At 37.8% G+C, this 18807-nt stretch overlaps 1 protein-coding gene across 3 annotated transcripts in view; it reads left to right on the forward strand.

Annotated features, from left to right (window-relative positions):
• The window catches only part of CNTN4 (contactin 4), a 961173-nt gene that overhangs the window by 789253 nt on the left and 153113 nt on the right, over positions 1 to 18807 (forward strand). For all 3 annotated transcript variants that reach the window (XM_045992257.1, XM_045992258.1, XM_045992259.1), the window contains 2 exons: positions 4841 to 4943; positions 7519 to 7703. In XM_045992257.1, coding sequence (XP_045848213.1) covers positions 4841 to 4943; positions 7519 to 7703 — 288 coding nt within the window. The remainder of the gene's footprint in view (positions 1 to 4840; positions 4944 to 7518; positions 7704 to 18807) is intronic.

Below are 18807 nucleotides of genomic sequence, written 5' to 3' on the forward strand. Positions count from 1 at the left end.
TATGTCTTCCCACCTTTTAAATAGTTTGAAGATGGAAAAAGTGTCTGGAGCAATTCCATCAGTAGCCTTTCTCTTTCTGCCTAATCATTCTGTAAATCAGCAGAGCAGCTGTAGACCAATTAAGTTCAAAAGTGTACAGGTGGTCAAAGGAATGACTTGAAAAATGTACTCTTGTTTTAAAGGGACTTTTGTTTCATAAAAAATAAAAGCAGCAATAGCTTTTTGAATTTAATGTAGAAAGTAAAGGCCAAAATATTTAAAATGAAATAAATAGTCAAATAAAAATATAGCTTGGGCCAGATGTAACCAAATTAAATGGAACAGTTCACAGGTGTCCCCCCCCCAAATGTTGATAATATAGTTGGAGAAAATTGCTTCCTTCATTTTTTATGACTGTAATACTAGGACAATCTTTATATATAATGAAAATTCTTTAAATGTCATGAAAACATGCCATCCCATCTCTGATCCATATCTTTATGTCCTATAACTACTGCTATAAATACAGATCAATCTGTATTATTACTAACTCTGTTACTTTAATTTCTAAAGCTATAAATACAGATCAGTGTGTATTAACCCAGAAATCATCCATATAACCACCTAAACAACCTAGAGCTCATGTTAGAAAAAAACCTACTATAATCAAGTGAACTCATACAGGAAACCATGATGAGGATACTTTAGAAAAGACTTCCGTGCCTGGGAAGAAGTGGACATTTTACTTAATGGCTACTGTGTGTCATAGTATCAGGCCTATATTCCTCCATCTTTTCCCTCCCTTCCACAAATTCCTACTGATCACCTTTTTTTTTTTTTTTTTTTTTTTTCCCATATATGCCTGGTACTGAGCTAGGATTTGTGAGGGCTACAGAAAAAAATCAGAAATATTTCCATTCCTCCAGGAAATGAAAGCACAAAGAAAAAGATAACATATTTATAAATAGCTATAAAGATGATAGAAAACAATAATGCTGTTTGAGAGTGGCCCAGAATTTTATGTGTAAAATGACATTATTTATATGGAAGTAGTTTTTTAGTACCTATTAAGCGAAGAAACAATGATAGAAGCTAGAGGTACATGCGAAAAAGGCAGACACCTTACTTAATCTCATGCATTTTACAATCGGGATGAAATGACAGATATTAGAGTCATGAATAAACAAGATGATTATGAATTATGTAATTAACATAGAAGAAATAAGATGTTGATAAAGAATAACATAGGACTTATTTGCGATAGTGCGATAAGAAAACACTTCTCTGAAGGGACACCATTTGAGCTGAGACATGTAGCAAGGGAAAAGTCATCCACATAAAAATCACGGGGAAAATGAGAAATGAAAGACATTTCTACACAAAGATTTGCATGCCAATGTTCTTAGAAGCATTACTCCTTATAGCCAAAAATGGAGGCAACCTAAATAAATGCCCATTAACTGATATTACGGGTTGAATCCTGTCTCCCAAAAACGCCATGTTGAATATGTAACCCCCACCTCAGAATATGGCCTTTTTTGAAAATAGGGCCTTTATTTGTGTAATTAGTTCAAATGAATTCATTATGGGTGGTGGTGGGTCCTTAATCCAATATGACTGATATCATCGTAAAAATACATACAATAACAAGACACATAGAACATGATGGCAGGGATAGAGACTGGAGTGACAGAGCTGCAAAGCAAGGACAACCATAGATGGACAGCCACCAGCAGTGGCCAGCAAGAGGCAAGGAATGATTCTACCAGAATGTCAGAGCCCTGTCATGGCCCTCATTTATGACTTCTAGCCTCCAGAACTATAAGAGAATACCTTTCTTTCTCTTTAAGCCACTCACTTTGTGTTACTTTGTTGTTAAGATGACCAGGGAACAAATAAATAACATGTGGTATCTCCAAACAGTTGAATGCTATACAGCAATAAAAAGGAACAGATTACTGATACATACTGCAACAAGGATGACCCTTGATAACATTCTGCCAAGTGAAAGGGTCCAGATGCAAAAGAACACAGAGTATCTAATTCCATGTTTATGAAATTTCCAGAAAAGGCAAACTCTCAGAGAGAGTAAACAGATTAGAGTTATTGCCTGGGGCTAGAACAAGTTCTGAGGCTTGACTGTGAACAGGCAGGAAGGACCATGGGTGATAGAAATGCTCTAAAACTGGATTATGGTGATGGCTTCACAGCTTGGTCAACTTACCAAAAATCTGTGAATTGCACTTAAAATTGGTCAGGTATTTATATGTAAATTATACCTCCATAAGTGTGTGTGTGTGTGTGTGTGTGTGTGTGTGTGTGTTAAAGAAGTCAGGGGAAACACTGAGAACTGAGGCAAAGAGGTTTTGTTGCTATCTGGTCATTTAAAGGCCACTGTGGGATGGAGAATAGGCCGGGCAGAGGAGGAAAAGGATCCTGGAGGAGTGGACTTGGGAGTCTGGGCCTCGGTAAGTAGGCATTTAGGATGAGGAGAGAAAATGGGCTGGGGATCTTCCACTCTGTCTGTGCATTGCAGTGATATTTCAGTTTCTCAGGAAAAAGGTCGAGTTGGGTTAAAGAAACCTAGTGTATATGTAATGTTTATTGAAGGAGGAGGCAGGGGGAACCCTGATGGCTGCTGAAACAGCCTTGCCCGCTGTATTTTAGCAGTATTGTCTCATCCCCCTCCCACACAGGACACACTACAATGCAGATTGTTTTGATTTCCTGAGAGCACAAAAGACCTCTTTTTCTCAAAGCAGTTCTTTTTTTAATTAGCCTTGTTCCTGGAGTACGGAACCACACACACGGCAGTAAAAGGTGTTAACTTGTTCCTGCACTCAGAGTCATACTGCTGATGTTTATGGGATGATGAGTCAACGGTTCGCCGTTGGTTAGCAAGTTCAACAGCTGTGTGCGAATGCCGTCATAAGCAAGTGCCACTTTACCGGCCCCCTGGTAGCAAATGCTCAAAGAAAGGCAAACCCAAATTGAAGTGCACGAGAACTCAGCCCGGCCAAAAAGGAAGGAATGGTTTTGTATCTGAATGTGGCAAGCATGGATTTCGTGTATTTGAATCTAGTTTTGTAGTGTTATTCATTACAGGGGTGAGAGGCCATAATAAAAGAGGAATCAGGGACCAGACCTGGAACGCTAACTAGTTTGTTGTAAAAATGAAGACAAACCACTTGACCTCTTGGAGATTAAAGCCATGCTTGCAAAAGGAAAAGACAGATTAGGACCGATTTTAATTCCGGGAGAAGTGGTTTAGAATCCCCCCCCCCTTTTTTTAAAGATGCGTTTATTTTAGAGAAAAAGAGAGTGCACACACATAGTGGCCAGAGGGAGAGAAGTTTTAGCAGACTGCTCTGAGCAAGGAGCTGGACGTGGGCCTCAGTTTCATAATCTTGAGATCATGCATGACCTGAGTCAAAACCAAGAGTCCAGCACTTACTTAACTGACTGTTATCACCCAGGTGTCCCTTTTGAGAATAGGTTGCTAGCTACAGATCCACTCTGTGGCAAAGTATGAAACCATGGATGCCAAGATTAAAAATGCTCAACTAAATTATTTCAAAGGCCCCTTCCAAATCCAATCCTCCCTATCATGCTATGAAAGGAAAAAACTAAACAGGTATGTTCAGCTTTGCACTTTGGATGACATAGCTCCTAGCAAACCTAGCTAGACAGCTCTGTCATCTGACAGTTTTGATTTTCTTTTTACGCATTAAGGAAATCCCCTTGATGCTTCCCAAACATTAAAGCTGCATCAGAAAGGATCATCTCTGCAAAACGAATGAAATTATTTCCCTCGGTCATTGTACCTGTCATCATCTGTTCTTTGCTTTTACCTTTTCTTCTGAATCCCTCAGTCTTTTTTTCTGTAACTATGGAATACCTAAAAGAGAGGTGAAATGGAGGAGCCTCTCATTTCTTACTAAGTTAGGTAATTCCAAACTTCATACTGGCACAGCTGAATCAGAGACCATGGGAAAGGATTAGAAATTGAATAGAAATAAATGTATTCAATCAATTAGAGCAGTGGGAGAGGGGTCAAGAAGGCACTGATAAGAAATAATTGGTAAGTCTTCAGTTATAAAGTCTGGACTTATGTAAAGTATGCACTTAGATATTTAGACTTAAAATATGGACTTAGAAAAAGTATTTTGTTAGGTTATGTTACCTTGGCCACAATTGTACATTTTCTAGGATATGGGAAAATGGGAGAATATGACCTTCAAAGTAAACATGCCATTAAGAAGGTGGGTATAATTTTAAGATTATTTTTTATGGTTACTTCCTACTGTCCTTTTTACATTGGTTCAGAATATACTAATACTGGCAATTGATGTTATCCTCTGTGCACTAATTTATGATTGGATCAGATTGGTGTTGAAAGTGGATGATAAAGTAATTTGTGGTCACAAATTGATTATTAAGATTTTTTTCTTATATAGATCGAATCGATCATGGAAATACTTTTTTGAATACTTAAATTTTTTCTACAATATTTTCAGGAATTCATTTTATTTTCCTGATGACTAGGCCATTATCTCTCCCCTCCTTTTTTGGTCCATGACTGCCTTAAAAAAAAAAGAAAAGAAAAAAATGTTTTTTGATAAGTGAAGTTGAATGCACGGAGAATTTGATCCTAGCAGATGGTATGGCACTGTGATACAAAATTTCCCCTAGCAGTAACTGGGAGAAGAGCCACAATTCAAGGCTGGTTAGAGATAGAACCAGCTTTAAGTGAAGAAATTAATTGTGCACATGATGTATGAGAGCATTCTACATTAACAGAAGAACACTTACGTATGTTTAAAAAGAACCTCAGAGACTTAGTTCCTTTGTTTATTCACAGGGGTGATGGGTGAATATGAGCCAAAAATAGAAGTGCACTTCCCAGAAACAGTGCCGACTGCCAAAGGAACAACAGTGAAGTTGGAATGCTTTGCCTTAGGAAAGTAAGTTCTGGTTTCTCCTCCATCTTGTCCTCCCTTCAGCTGGGGCAGGTAGACAATTTTATGTGCACTGTTCACAGCAATGGTTTCTGAGGTGAATGAAAAGCAAGACAAGCCTTTCTTTTGGTAATTCTATGTATGCATCTTTGATTCTGCCCTCTCACCATGGAGAGGGGACATGTAATGGCACTAGGGGGATTAGGCTGCCACAATTGACATGGCCACAAAGGAGAAGAGAATGGGCAATTCTGAAAAAGTATTTTGTTCTATTATTGTGACCTGTAATGTGCACGCTGTCTAAGCCAGAATGACAGGAAAACAATGGCCTTCATTTGAGGTACACTCAAGCTGACTCTTTGGGAAAATACGGACTTTCATTCTCGCCCTAGTTTAGAGAGGATGCATCAGACTTTTCTTGAAATTCTTTTAAAATGCCCAGTCTCTTCTCTCTAGTTTGGATTTCCTTCTGTTCTAGCTAAAGATAGGTAAGACCTTACATCTGAAAATTATTCACTTTATTATTACGTCTGTGGAGTGATAAGCCTACTTGGGATCCAGTTAACCTTTCCATAGATTATCTTTGCGAGGGCAGAAAGAAAATGAAAAACAGATCAGTTAGGATTTTCCCAGTAACCCTGAAAAAAGGATTTGGCATAAATGATACACACTATCATCTGAAATGAAATTTGTAGATCATCTGTGATTTTAATGATTGACATTAATCTCTACACCCTACTCCCTCTCTCCAGCTAGCCCGTCACTCGCTAACTTTCCATCCTCTCCCTGTGCCCAAATGTTGACTAATACAATGACACTAACATGCTCAACCCCAGTATCATTACCTAATCTGTTTCTGTATATATTTTTTTTGCATTTCACACACATAGAAGAAAGATGTTCCTTGTTATCATTGTATTTTCAGCTCTAATAAAAGGATTCTTTTGGTTTCCATGTTTTTAAGTTGGGGCAGTGTGAACTACAATAGTATCTTTACTTTGGCACAGTGCAATACAGTGATAAATTTTTGTATCCTGAAAACTTACAACATTAAATGAATTATGACTTATCTGTAGGACTGAACACTGTACAGACATTAAAAGTCAAGTTGTACAGCAACATATGAGACAGAGAAAATACCCATGATTTATTGCTAACAGACTAAAAACAGATTGCTAAACATTATAGCATGGGCCCATTTTTTATTTTAAATATATACGTTAGGAAATGTAATCCAGGGAAAAGGTGGAAACAGGTAGCTGGATAAGCTTAGGTATAAATTTGGTAAACTATGCAAGGTGACACCTTGAAAAATCTTTTTTGGAAAAAGAGCAAAACTCAAATCGTTCATATTTCAAAGGGAGTATGAATTAAACTCTATTCACACTGCTTGAATGGCACTGAAATAAAAACAAAAGACCAAAATTGGGCTCCTTCAGTCTGCACAGAAATGTTTGGGTATGCATATCCAGCTGCCAAAACACATCATCATTGCCCACTTAAGAGCAGGAAGACTATGTCTAAGTACAGTTATTTGTAAAGGCATGTATTAAGTATATATCTCATCAAATGTAAAGGCACCCGTAATGTACTTTTGATAGAGCCATTTCTGCACTTTGAGTTAGTGTCTGTTGAATTAACTTAAATTGTTCTAAAACAAGTATAGTAGAATTGATGACTTTAATTTTTTAAATACCATCTCAGGTTTTCCAGAGAAGATTAGCAAGTCTTTAGCCTAATTACTTCTCTGTGTGTGTTTTTGTGAAAAATAAATAAGTAAATAATTGTATCCCCAGATAGGAAGCTGCACTCTTAAAAGCTGTGGTTAGCTTGCTAAACCATTGATTTGCAGGCTCAATGATGCCCTCCTTGCAATTTAAGATGTGTTCTCACAGTTATGGCTGTAGGGTGATAGATGCCTTGAGAGTACATAAAGACCCCACTGATGGCTTCTTTCCTCATCTTACTATTTTAAGTAAAATTTCCCCAAACCACTCTCCTAGTCAGCTGCTGCTATAAGTTGGTAAGGTTCTATAAAAAATGTTCCAAGGGACGGAAAGTAGAAGCTGCCAGTTTCTTCTTGCCTAACCCTTAAAACTGACACAACATCACTTCTGTCTTATTTCAGTAATCACAGTAGACAGACAACCCAGCCGGTTTAAGGCAGAGGAGAACCTGAAAGAATTTGTATGGGAAGAATGTGAAAGAATTTGTAGTCATCTTCAATCTGACACATTTGTGCACAGACATTTCTATTTTCATATTTATGATTTAGGGAAAAAAACAGTTACACTAAAAAATATAATAAGCATGTAAAAATCTGTTTTTGTACATTTTTATTAAGGTTAAGAAAGATTATTTGATTCTAAGAAAAACACTTAAATATAGATAGGAGTACTGGAAATGTGGATATAGCTGAAATCATAATAGTGATATGTGAATGAATGAAGTTTAGGGATACTGTCTTAAGGCAAGCTTATATGTTTAGAACCAAGAAGAAAGGGGTTATGGGAAGCATAAGTTCAAATAAAAGATACAGTTTTCTCTAATTTAATGTACTCCTTTTTATTCTCACTATCAGTCCGGTACCAACTATTATCTGGAGAAGAGCTGATGGAAAGCCTATAGCAAGGAAAGCCAGAAGACACAAGTCAAATGGAATTCTTGAAATCCCCAATTTTCAGCAGGAGGATGCTGGTTTATATGAATGTGTAGCTGAAAATTCAAGAGGGAAAAATGTAGCAAGGGGACAATTGACTTTTTATGGTAAGTTTACCTTTACAATTTATTATCTGTAATGCTAAAAACGTTGGTACTAAAAGCATAAACTGGGAGGTTTCCTTTCAGATTGTGCAAAATAGGACTGTATAAAAGCCTTGGTTTGCTGCTAATTCGTGTTCCTGGGGTGATTCTTGGTGTGGAGAGTGAGGGTGGGGGGCAAGGATGTTGACAAGCAGAGAGGAAGAAATCAGGCTGAGGTGTTTGGGAGATGGGCATTAGTGGGAATGCACTTGCAAAGGAAGTGTGTTTCCTCTTCCCATCAAGCTGTAAACATGACACAGGAAAGCTTTTGTGATTCCTTCTCCTGGAGTTTTTCTTTTTAAACTGTGTGCTTTTCTTCTTTCGAATTTTGATTTGGGGCTCATGTTAATTCTTTGTAAGTGCTTCTATTTGATAGCAATTTAATGTGGTACCAAGAACATTTCAAAATGCACACTCCCCAATTTTAGTTCTTATCAGAGTAGAGCATGACAAATCTCTCTCGCCCCAAAGACATTTTATGTGCAGCTGCTCCTATTCCAATCAAATCATCGGCATTGATCCAAACGTAATATAAATGTAAAACCTCTAGCACGTGGTCATCAATTTAGCCAATCTTGGAAACCCCTGTCAGGGTATTGATTTGAAATCCAAAGAGGGATTTCATTGGATAGGCATTTTGAAAGCAAATTGAGTTCTGCCAAATTGGAACACGTCTGAATCCCATCTTTCTGGGAGATGGGAAATAACTATTGTAGACTGATAATTTTTCAAAAATAGTTTAAATATACAACAATGAATATTAAAGTGCTGAGAGTAGTTCTTTAGGGGCAAGTTGTAGCAAGAGTTTTAAATGTCCTTATTTTTTGAAATAACAGATAATAATATTTATTTAGAATAAATATTTTATGAATTCTTCTTCCAAAGCATTTTGGTTTTAAGATATAGCCAAAGATTAGGGCACCTGGGTGGCCCAGTGGGTTAAGCCTCTGCCTTCAACTCAGGTCATGATCTCAGGGTCCTGGGATCAAGCCCCGCATCAGGCTCTCTGCTTGGCAGGAAGCCTACTTCTCTCTCTCTCTCTCTGTCAAATAAATAAATAATCTTTTTAAAAAAATATAGCCAAAGACTTTATTCATTCATCATAAAATCTTCCTTAGAAACATGGTTGGAAACTGAATGGACATTTTGAGTATCAGCTAGCTTGCAGGGAGCTCCCCACATGACCCTCAGGATTTAGAACTTACCTACCTGATATATCCAGGGTGACAGGTGAGCACACATGGTCCTAGAAACTATTTCACATGATAACATGGGCAACAGTTGTTTGAATAAGCTTATACACTTCTTTAATCATTCATCTTTCTTCAGCAATTATAAAGGACTAATTCTACTCAAGCCAAATGATGGACTTGAAATGTCATCTTGGCTCTTTCCTAAACTGTGGTAGTTGATACTTTATTTGATTGGTTGAAAAGTAAAAGACTCCATAGTTCATTGACTGAAAAAACATAGGACCAAAAGTTACACATCTGTTTAGTGGGATACAATTGATGAATTTTTCAAATGTTTAGAGTACATTTTTCTCACAAGCATAATAATTTCGTATATGTCAGGCAAGGACAACGTGAAACTGTTCAGATAAATGGGCAATATTTTCTCTTTTTTTATTAGCTGAATAGACTTTTTGATTTAGTTGTGTTTGTTCCTGAGTGTTATTTGAGTTATTCAGTTAATTGAATAAGATCATTTTCGCTTTCATGGTTTTCTTTTAAGTGAAGTACCTATTTTTGTTATGAAAGTATGAAATGTTCTGTAACCAGGAGCTGGTGTAGTGCTTTCTAGTGGGTCAAAGTTTTCCTGCACTGGAAAAAGAATCCTCCAGAGTCACTGTTCTAGAGAGTCAAACTTGTCACTGGCCCTCAGCCTTGTGCAATAAAATGGTTTGGTTTTTTTCCTTCAGGGATCCTGCCCTGGAGATGAAAATCAGGTCCTAACAGTGTTTCCCTTTTAAATGGAGTTATCTGCATCCATGCATGGGGGAAAGAGCGGAATGAAATTTGCCTGCTTTCTGAAGATAACTCGGCTTTTTTCTCAGTTGTCAACCACCCTTGGTATTAGAAGCTTGTCAGATCAGTTGACTTTAATAGCACTTGGCTGTTGCATCTATGTTTATTCTTTTGTTTTTCCTCAACTAGCATATCAGTGACACAGAAATTATCGAACTGTTTTCATTGTCACAGGAGAGATTAATTATACAAAAGTGCTTGGCTGTCATTTTCTCTCCCTCTCTCTCTTTTTTTTTTTTTTTTTTTTTTTTTTTTTGGTCTCTATTGGGTTTTCCCAGTGCTGAGTTCCTAATATCCAGCTGTCTAGATCTCCAATTTAAATGAGTTATTATAATTAAAATCACTCTGTAGATCACAAAAGGGGAGAAAATAGCCCCAGTCACTTATCCATGAACATTCTATCTTTGTTGACAAGAGAATTTCTTACAACATTACGATGTGCTATGCTCAGGGATTATAAACCATGGGTTTGAGTTTAGAAACCTGCTTCTCTTTTTATGGTTCCAGTTGTTTATTCTGTTCATCAAATCTGTACTTCAACAACCACAGGTGTGCTAACTTCTCATCTAGCTTGGCGATACGGCCATTTTTCTCATCTTACACTGTAACAATTAAACCTTCCTCCCACCGCCTGCTGGACATGATTCCGTTGTTCCCATCTTCCCTATGTCAGAATGTGGAACCCCCATTCCTGTTGGAGTACTCCCACTATAGTTCTGTCTTTAGGTTAGCATGTGCTACTCATGTTTGGGCTCTGTGAAGAATTAAAACTAGTTCAGACATAAAACATTCTACCCTACCCTGTCTTTCCAATTTATTGGAAACCAGTGTGGTTTAGTTTTGTTTTGTTCCGTTGTTGTTGTTGTTGTTGTTGTTGTTGTTGTTTTGAGTATAGTTGACACACAATGTTACATTCGTTTCAGGTATGGGATACAGTGATGGGATAAGTTTGTGCATTATACAGTGCGGTCTACTTTTAATATGGTCTTTCAGACCTTTTCTCAGCATAAAAAACTTTCTACAAATTGATCTGTAATTTTCAAGAGTAAAATATGATAAATCTTTGTTGCTAAAGGTAGAAATTTTCCAAGGATTTTAATATATTATTAACTTGTTCAACAACTATTCTTTTTTCATTGCCTGATGTATTGTGGGGCATCCTGACTGGGTGGGGGCTGATGGCACAGGCAGTAAAAAATTCACCCATTTATAACAAAGGAGATAGTGTATTGAACTCACTACAAGGGAGCAACGGAGATAGCAAAGGAGAGAATGTCGGTCACGAGGTGGTAGTGAGGGGCTATAGTTATAGGGTGCAGTGAGGGAGTATGGGAACATATGGAATTTTCCCTTTTTTGGTAATCTTAGGAAATTTGCCCCTGTTATAAGTGGTGAGTTAGGGCCTATGACTATTTCAGGGCGGGTAGCTTAATGACCCTGTTGCATTCAGCTAGGTGGTTATTCTGGGCCATTTTGCCTTGCTCAAATTTCCACTGCTCAAGCCTTTTGCTTAAAGAGGTCTCTATACCTATGGCAGACAATGCCAGGCAGTAGGGTTACAGTACAAATCCCTGCCCTCAAGGAGCTTGTGTTCTACTAGAAGTTGAAGATAATAAACTACTAAGCAAATAAATGAACTAGAAATTTTCATATTGTAATTAAGAATTATAAGGAGAATAATCAGGATGATATGACAGAAAATAACAAGGAGGCGGGGAAAGGCTTCATAAGGTAGTCAGGGAAGACTAGTCTAAGAATTGAATTCGGAGCTGAAACTTGAAGGATGAGAAAGAGCCACACTTTCAAGGGAAGTACACCTCAGGCAGAAGGTAAAGAATTACAAAGGCCCCAAGATAGAAAATTACGTGGCATGTTTGAGCTGCATCAAGGAAGCCAGTATAACTAAGTCATGGTGAAAAGGGGCAAAAAGTTTTGAAAAATAGGAGGGTGACAGATACCTTACAAGGCAGGCACAGAGTTTGGGTTTTATTTTGAGTATAATGGGAAACCACTAGAGGATTTTAAGCAGCGAAATGACTCCATAGGATCCATCGCTTTAGAGACCACTCTGGGTGAAGAGATTATGGGGAACCAAGAGCAAAAGCAGGACAACCAGTCAGGGAGCCATCTAGGTGAGATGTTGGTGGCTGGGACTTAAAGAAATAAAATAAATGGAGAAACTTAAGATATATTTTGAAGTTAGAGCCAATAAGACTTATTCTTATAAACTCAGTTTGCAGATGGAACTGCTTCCCAAAGAGCCAGTTTAAGTTTACATCGTAAGAAGCAGAGCTAGATTCCAAATGCCATGCTCCTTCCTCCATGTTAGAGGTTCTCGTACTTCAGTGTGCATTAGAATACCACGGAAAATTTGTTCAAGTACTGACGATTGGGCCCTATGCAGAGGTCCTGATTCTGTAGGCCTGGGGCAGGACCTGAAAATTTGCATGTTTAAGAAGTTATGCTTCAGTATCGCCGTTGCAGCTCGTTTAGAGTCCACACTGTGAGAACACACTTGCTCTGTGCTAAGCTATTTGCAAGTAGCAGAGTGAAGCTGAGATTAAATACAAGCAAGCTAAGGTGCTCTTGGTTCTCCACAAAGCTCACCGCTTGCTGTCACATCAGGTCCTGTAGCCAGTCCGCATAGACAAAGTAGAATGAGAGTGCTAAAGCAATTATCTTTGAGGAAGGTAAAGGAAAGTATAAAATGGATTTAATTCACTTGATAATTACTCATTTTTCCACCTCATTGTGTCTGTATAGTCACTTTCTTTCTTTCACAAATAGACATATAATATTAAATAGCCATCATTTAGAAGCATGAAGTGTGAACTAAAAGAACCTGATATTTAATACTTTTTGTATTTCTCCTATAGGTAACAGGTGTTAAGAGAGTGCAGTCATCATATTTCCATTAGGAAAATGGAATATTTGAGGAATATAATATTTGAGCAGGCTTCAATTCATAGAATCCTGTCATGTTTGAACTGGAAGGAACGATGGGGGCCAACACTTTGATTTTTATAAGCAAAGAAAATAAAGCCCAGAGATATAAAATAACTTACCCAAGATCATACAGTGGGTGAGAATCAGAGCCATGACTAGAGCTGCTCTTTCTGTTATACTGCATGTTAATTTTCCTGCCAAGAAGACATTTTAATACAGTAGGTAAGGGGAAAATCCACTAATCATCCAGATACATTTTCTGCATATTTTCCACAACCAAGGTCACAAAATGAAAATATCCAGATGAACAGTTGACTTTCTCACTTCCTATTTTCTAAGATAATCACCTGATTATTGAGTCCAAAGAGCTCTTTTTATTTTCCTTTCCAAATTACACATTTAGTTGTGTGTCTAGACTTTGTATGCCTTGGTCCTTTGGCTCGAATGGCATAACTGTAGGCTCGATGACTCTGCAAACGATGTTTGAGTATCTCTAAGGTCATCAGTAAGTGAATACAGAAGCATCATGCAGGGCAGCATACTAATTTCCCCCCAGATATGCTACTTATATGTGATCACTAGATAAAAGTCAGCCCTACAGAGCGGCTTAAAGGACACAGTGACCAAAAACTGAACACAGCAGATAAGGTACTTCGACAGTAGAGCAATAGTCTGCTTAATTGTCCTGGACAGAACTGATATGGAGACCCTCAGTTTCCCTCAGTGCCACTTAAAATAAAGTCAGCAATTTTTTGTTTCCTTCTCTTTGTCTGGTAGTTCCAATAATATGGCTTACTGCAATATTTCAAAAGGTGCGCACTGAGAACACTGTAAACAATGGCCAATGGGAAATGATACAGAAGTAGGGTCATGAGATCCTTACCCAAGAGAAGCTTCAGATTAGGGAAGAAAAAGCCGTATCAAGGACAACATATGGAAATACAATTCAGTTCCTTCACTCTGTATTGCCATAGAAAGCAGAGGTGCTATTACAATTTTTACCCAGCAAGGAATACTGTTTAAGTATACTTGAGGCAAGTTTTACATAAGTGGATTCATTTATCTGCAAGTTTCTGTGCTTGTCTACAGTAGGGGTTCTCACACTTTTGGTTTCAGACCGCTTTTCACCTTAAAAAATTATTAAATACTCCAAAGAGTTTTTGCTTATGTGGGTTATACCTACTAATAGATACCATATTGGAAATTAAAACGAAGAATTTAATTTAGTGATTTCTTTATTTTAAAATGAAAACATGTTAACAAAATTAACATATTTTAAGAAATTGACTGTATTTTCCCTAAAAAATTAATGACAAAAGGGACATTGCTTGTGTTTTTGCAAATCTCTTTAACGTCTGTCTTAACAGAAGAAAGCTGGACTCTATGTGCTTCTCTAGTCAGTCTGTCATGATGTATTGGTTTGGTTGAAGTAAATGAAGAAAATCTGGTCTCCTACAGATAGGTATTGGAAGGGAAAGTTCTCGTGGACTTTCTGAAAGAGACCTGGGAAACCCCAGTGGTCCTGAGACCACACTTAGAGAGACACAGGTTCAAAAGAATGCTCCCATCATCACTGATAGGTAAGGTTGAACATATTTTGAGAGCTTATAGATAGAGCATGGATGTTGAAGGCAAACAGGCCTGTGTGTTCATCCTAACTGAACCACATTCTGAATTGAGACCTTAATATTTCTGGGCCTCATCTATAAAATGAGAAAAATTCTATTTAGCCTACAGGTTACTATGAGGTTGAGAAATGACATGTAAAAAGAGACGCTGATGAGGTACTCCATAAATACATAGTGTCAATGTTTGGTATTTTGCTCAAAAGTTAGTTAGGGGAAGGAGAAAGGGATAAATTCAACAAGAGCAGATTTTGAGAATTACTAAATAGTGATTAAGTTATAAATTAAAAGGAAATTAATCCATGTTAGGCTAGAGTCATACCTTGGTTTTCCGGGGTAGAAGTGAGCTTAGTGAACCAACCTTAAGGCCTTACAAAAACAATAGAAGTGATGGCACAAAATAGGCTGTTTGTGCCAAATGAACAGGATGTGTTCAGAAGGTCTACAGTTGGAAGATCAGGGAAGTCTTCATGGAGGAGGTGTTTCTTCACAGTAAAAACAGGTTAGGAATGAAGTGCAAGAGAATACTCTGAAAAGACAAAGTGGTAAGAGCAAAGGTTTGAGGAGGAACTGGCTTATTGGACTTGAGGACAAAGAAGACCCTTACTTGACAGGGGCTATGTGTTGAATAGGCATAGTTACAGAGAAAGTTAGAGAACTGGGTAGAACCAGATAACAGGGTACTGTAAATATTAGCCTAAAAATATGAAATGATGATAATGTTCTCTTAGTATGTGTAACAGTTACAGCATGCAAAGCACATTCACAAATCCTGTCCATTATGTCACACAAGGATTATTTCCTACAATCATATCTGTTGTATGTATTAGTGAATACCTGTTAATAGAAATGTGCTCGGTTGCCCTCCAGTATGCCTTCCCAGTAGTCAGCTTTTACCTTTTGTGCAGAGTTTATCATTGTTACCTGTGAGAGAGAGTTGGCCAGAGGCAAAAATGCAGCATAGAGGTAAAGAGACCCTAAATAGGAGGGTCCGAGTGAAGCACAAATTAACTGTGAATCCAGGAGATTCGAGAGTTCAGTTGATTCAAGATGCAATCTCAAGACTTAGCGTATTAAAGTTAGAACAGACTTCAGACACTGTCAAGTCCAACCTCACCTCAATTTAAATGAGAAGACAAGCTTTCATTCTCCAGGCCTCAAATCCAAGCTGCTTCTGACAAAACAAGATTTACATGGCTTCAGCATAGTATTTTTCAAAGTGCACGTGTTGTTTATTCATCGAGTCCCTTGTTTTTTACATGAAATTCTAAATATTTAAAACAAAGCAAGGCTTCTCTAGTTGAAGACAATACTTCCCCAGAACCCTCAGAACTTCACAGAATTGAATTAGAAAACCCCCATATTAGGGTACTTGCTTGCCATTGTGTGTGCAGTGGATGAGAGACTGAAGTCAGAAGATGGGAGATTATGAGGGCTAAGCAAAGATTAAAGAGGTACCGTAACTTAGAACACAATACAAGTATTTCTGTAAAGCTGATCTTTTCATTCAATGTCTTGTGCAAATGAGAAGTCGGGGCTTTAAAAGGAGACTGTAGTGATAAGTTAGAAGACTCTATAGTATGGTTTCAAAATGAGTAATAGTTCAAGTGCCAGCACTGGAAACATTGAATTCAAGGCAGAGATAATGACAATATCTCAATGATTCTGTCAACAATCCAAATTTCCAGATTGGAGATAACAACTATACACAGAGGTGGTAAATTGAAGATAGTAATTGTCTTCAGGTTCATAAAACCCACTATCAGCAAACTTCTGAAACACTGTTAGCCAAAGCTCTGCTTCCCTGGAGGTGATTCATTTTCTCTAAGACTGTATAAGAAACCAGAAATAATTTCAAATGGCTACTGGGTCATCTTTGCAATAGTAATTTAAGTGCTTTTCTTCAGCATACCATTTCTTTTACATTTTTTAATTTCTAAGCTCTAAGGCTCAGGATGGCATTTTTTCCTATTAGAAATGTCTGATTTTAGAGAATCAGAGATGTCTCCTTTGAGAATTGTTTGGCCACGAAGTTCAAATTCTGTCCCTCTGCAGTTAAATTCTTATTGGATATGATGCTTACATGATTCCAGTGTCTGAAATACACAAAGATTCAGGTCATTTCTGGCAGTTACTGCACAAAAGACTGAAATGTAAAGATTGTTCATCTATCCAAGAGACTAACAGTGTCACAGGTCAAATCCAAAACAATCATTTAACTTTATATTTGAATTTGTAGCTAGAGGACAAGACTTGTTATGTTTTAGAGTGGGGATTATTCCATTTCAAACCTTGAAAGAACATGAATGACCAAAATGGATGATTTAATAAGTGGAGGTGATTAATTCTGTTTAATATGTGGGATATACATATATTACCTGAAAAGGCATTTTAAATATCCTTTCTGAAATAATAGTGCTATATCAACCTATTCAGGCCTTGTATAGAGTTATCATTTAGGCATGGCACCATCAAACGTAGTTGAAACTAGATACCAAGGAATAAATACCACAAGCCCATATGTGTTAGCCACTTCCTACCCCACCCACCCAAGGAAACCATGTTTTCTTTTTTTTTTTTTTTAAGATTTTATTTATTTGACAGACAGAGATCACAAGTAGGCAGAGAGTCAAGCAGAGAGAGAGGAGAAAGCAGGCTCTCCGCTGAGCAGAGAGCCCGATGCGGGGCTCGATTCCAGGACCTTGAGATCATGACCTGAGCCGAAGGCAGAGGCTTAACCCACTGAGCCACCCAGGCGCCCCAGGAAACCATGTTTTCTGTCATGCACCAAAATGGACCATTTGCTGTTCAAGGACTTAGAACTAGGTGACCCATAGAGATATGGAGAGATGAAAACAATTTCCATCAGACACAGGACTTTACACAAGAAACTCACCCCACTTAGATCTGATTCATCCCATCTAAATGAGTGGCAGCAGAAGTCTTCACTGTGTGGGCTTTTGCCCTATCGATCTACAACTGGCATGTGAAAAAGAAAGATTATCTTCTTCTTTGCCATTTATATAATATGATATTCCATTCCTAATCCTGGGTCCTTGTCCAGGTGTTCACTTCAAAAGGAATATGGTTTTATCATTTCAGTTTTGGCTTCTAGGAGTGATTTCACCTGGGCCAGCACAAATAACCACCACTGAGCATTCTTGTCAAGCACCTTAACCTCCACAGCCCTGTTGGAAGAGACAAAATGAACCCATGGAAGTAATTAGTTAGAACTTTGCAAGGTCTTTTTGTAATGCTCTCAAGACCCTCCCTTCCCTGCCCCATCTCCCTTTTTGTGATGGCAAGATTTTACTGCTGCAAGCTCTCTATAGTTTTGAGAGAAAGCGATGAATAAGCCTAAGCGTTACAGGAAATCCATGACATTGAAATCTCAGTCTCTGCACGTGGTTTTGATGTTTCCTTTTTGAACTTCAACTTGACATTGCTTCCCAAGTTCCATTTGCCCTTCTATTTATTTTTCCCTCAGTCTCTTTGAAAAGTTTGGCTTAGTTGTTAATATTCCACATAGATTGCTGTAGCTTTTCCTGTTTGCTTTGTTTTCGTGGGCTCTGTGGGGGGTAAATATTCAGCAGGTTGAATGTGAAATCAGGCACACAACTGCCATTAGCCCTATCAGCGTTACACATCAAATTCTCCAAGCAGAGAACAGAAAAGGTATCTACCTTTTGAGCTCCCTTTGCATTAGCAGCAGGAAGATACAGAACAATGGCAGACTTGCAGCTCTTTCAAGGATGAAGGTGATAACCTTTCGTTCAAGTTAATGCTTGTTGATGTTATAACTTTTTTTTAAAAATCGACCCTTTCAGCCTCCCGTCATATGCAGCAATGCATCATCCCCCTCAGGAAAGGATTTGTAAAATTGTGTTTTGCTCCTTGAAAAACAAGCAATTGCTAGAAGACGTTAAAAGGAGAAAGCAACATTTATTCAGGGACCTAGAGACCTCTGCTGGTTAAATGACTTGTGGAGTGTTTTTCTAGTTTTGTTTATTAGTAAGTAGGTAAGATAGACAGCTTAGCCTCAACACTAATAATTTCCTTTTGAATTAAAGTATAGCTGTTTTGAAGCCTCACTAAATGAAGATACTGAGGTCAAGTCAGCTAAGAGATATGTTATGAATATTGAGCAGCACCTGCCAATTAAATACCAATAAAAATTCTAACTATTAGGTTTATATTAGTAGGCATTACCCTATAGAAATGCCCTGTGAGAAGAAAATATTCCAGAATGATTGTTGTGGTTCTCTTCTTCATGAACTTTGGGCTAAAAGTCTTCTACTTAAATACGTTTGCCCTTACAGTTAACAATAGCATGAATTGTGCTTTTGGCAAGGCTTGATATTTGTGAAGACATGGAATGTGGAATTAAGGTGGTCTTTATATCTATTGAGAATAAGGAGAAACAAGTGTGACTTCAACTGAAGCATGAGAAAGGTGGCATAATGTGGTTGA

This window comes from Meles meles, chromosome 20 (assembly GCF_922984935.1).
Source record: "Meles meles chromosome 20, mMelMel3.1 paternal haplotype, whole genome shotgun sequence".
NCBI lineage: Eukaryota > Metazoa > Chordata > Mammalia > Carnivora > Mustelidae > Meles > Meles meles.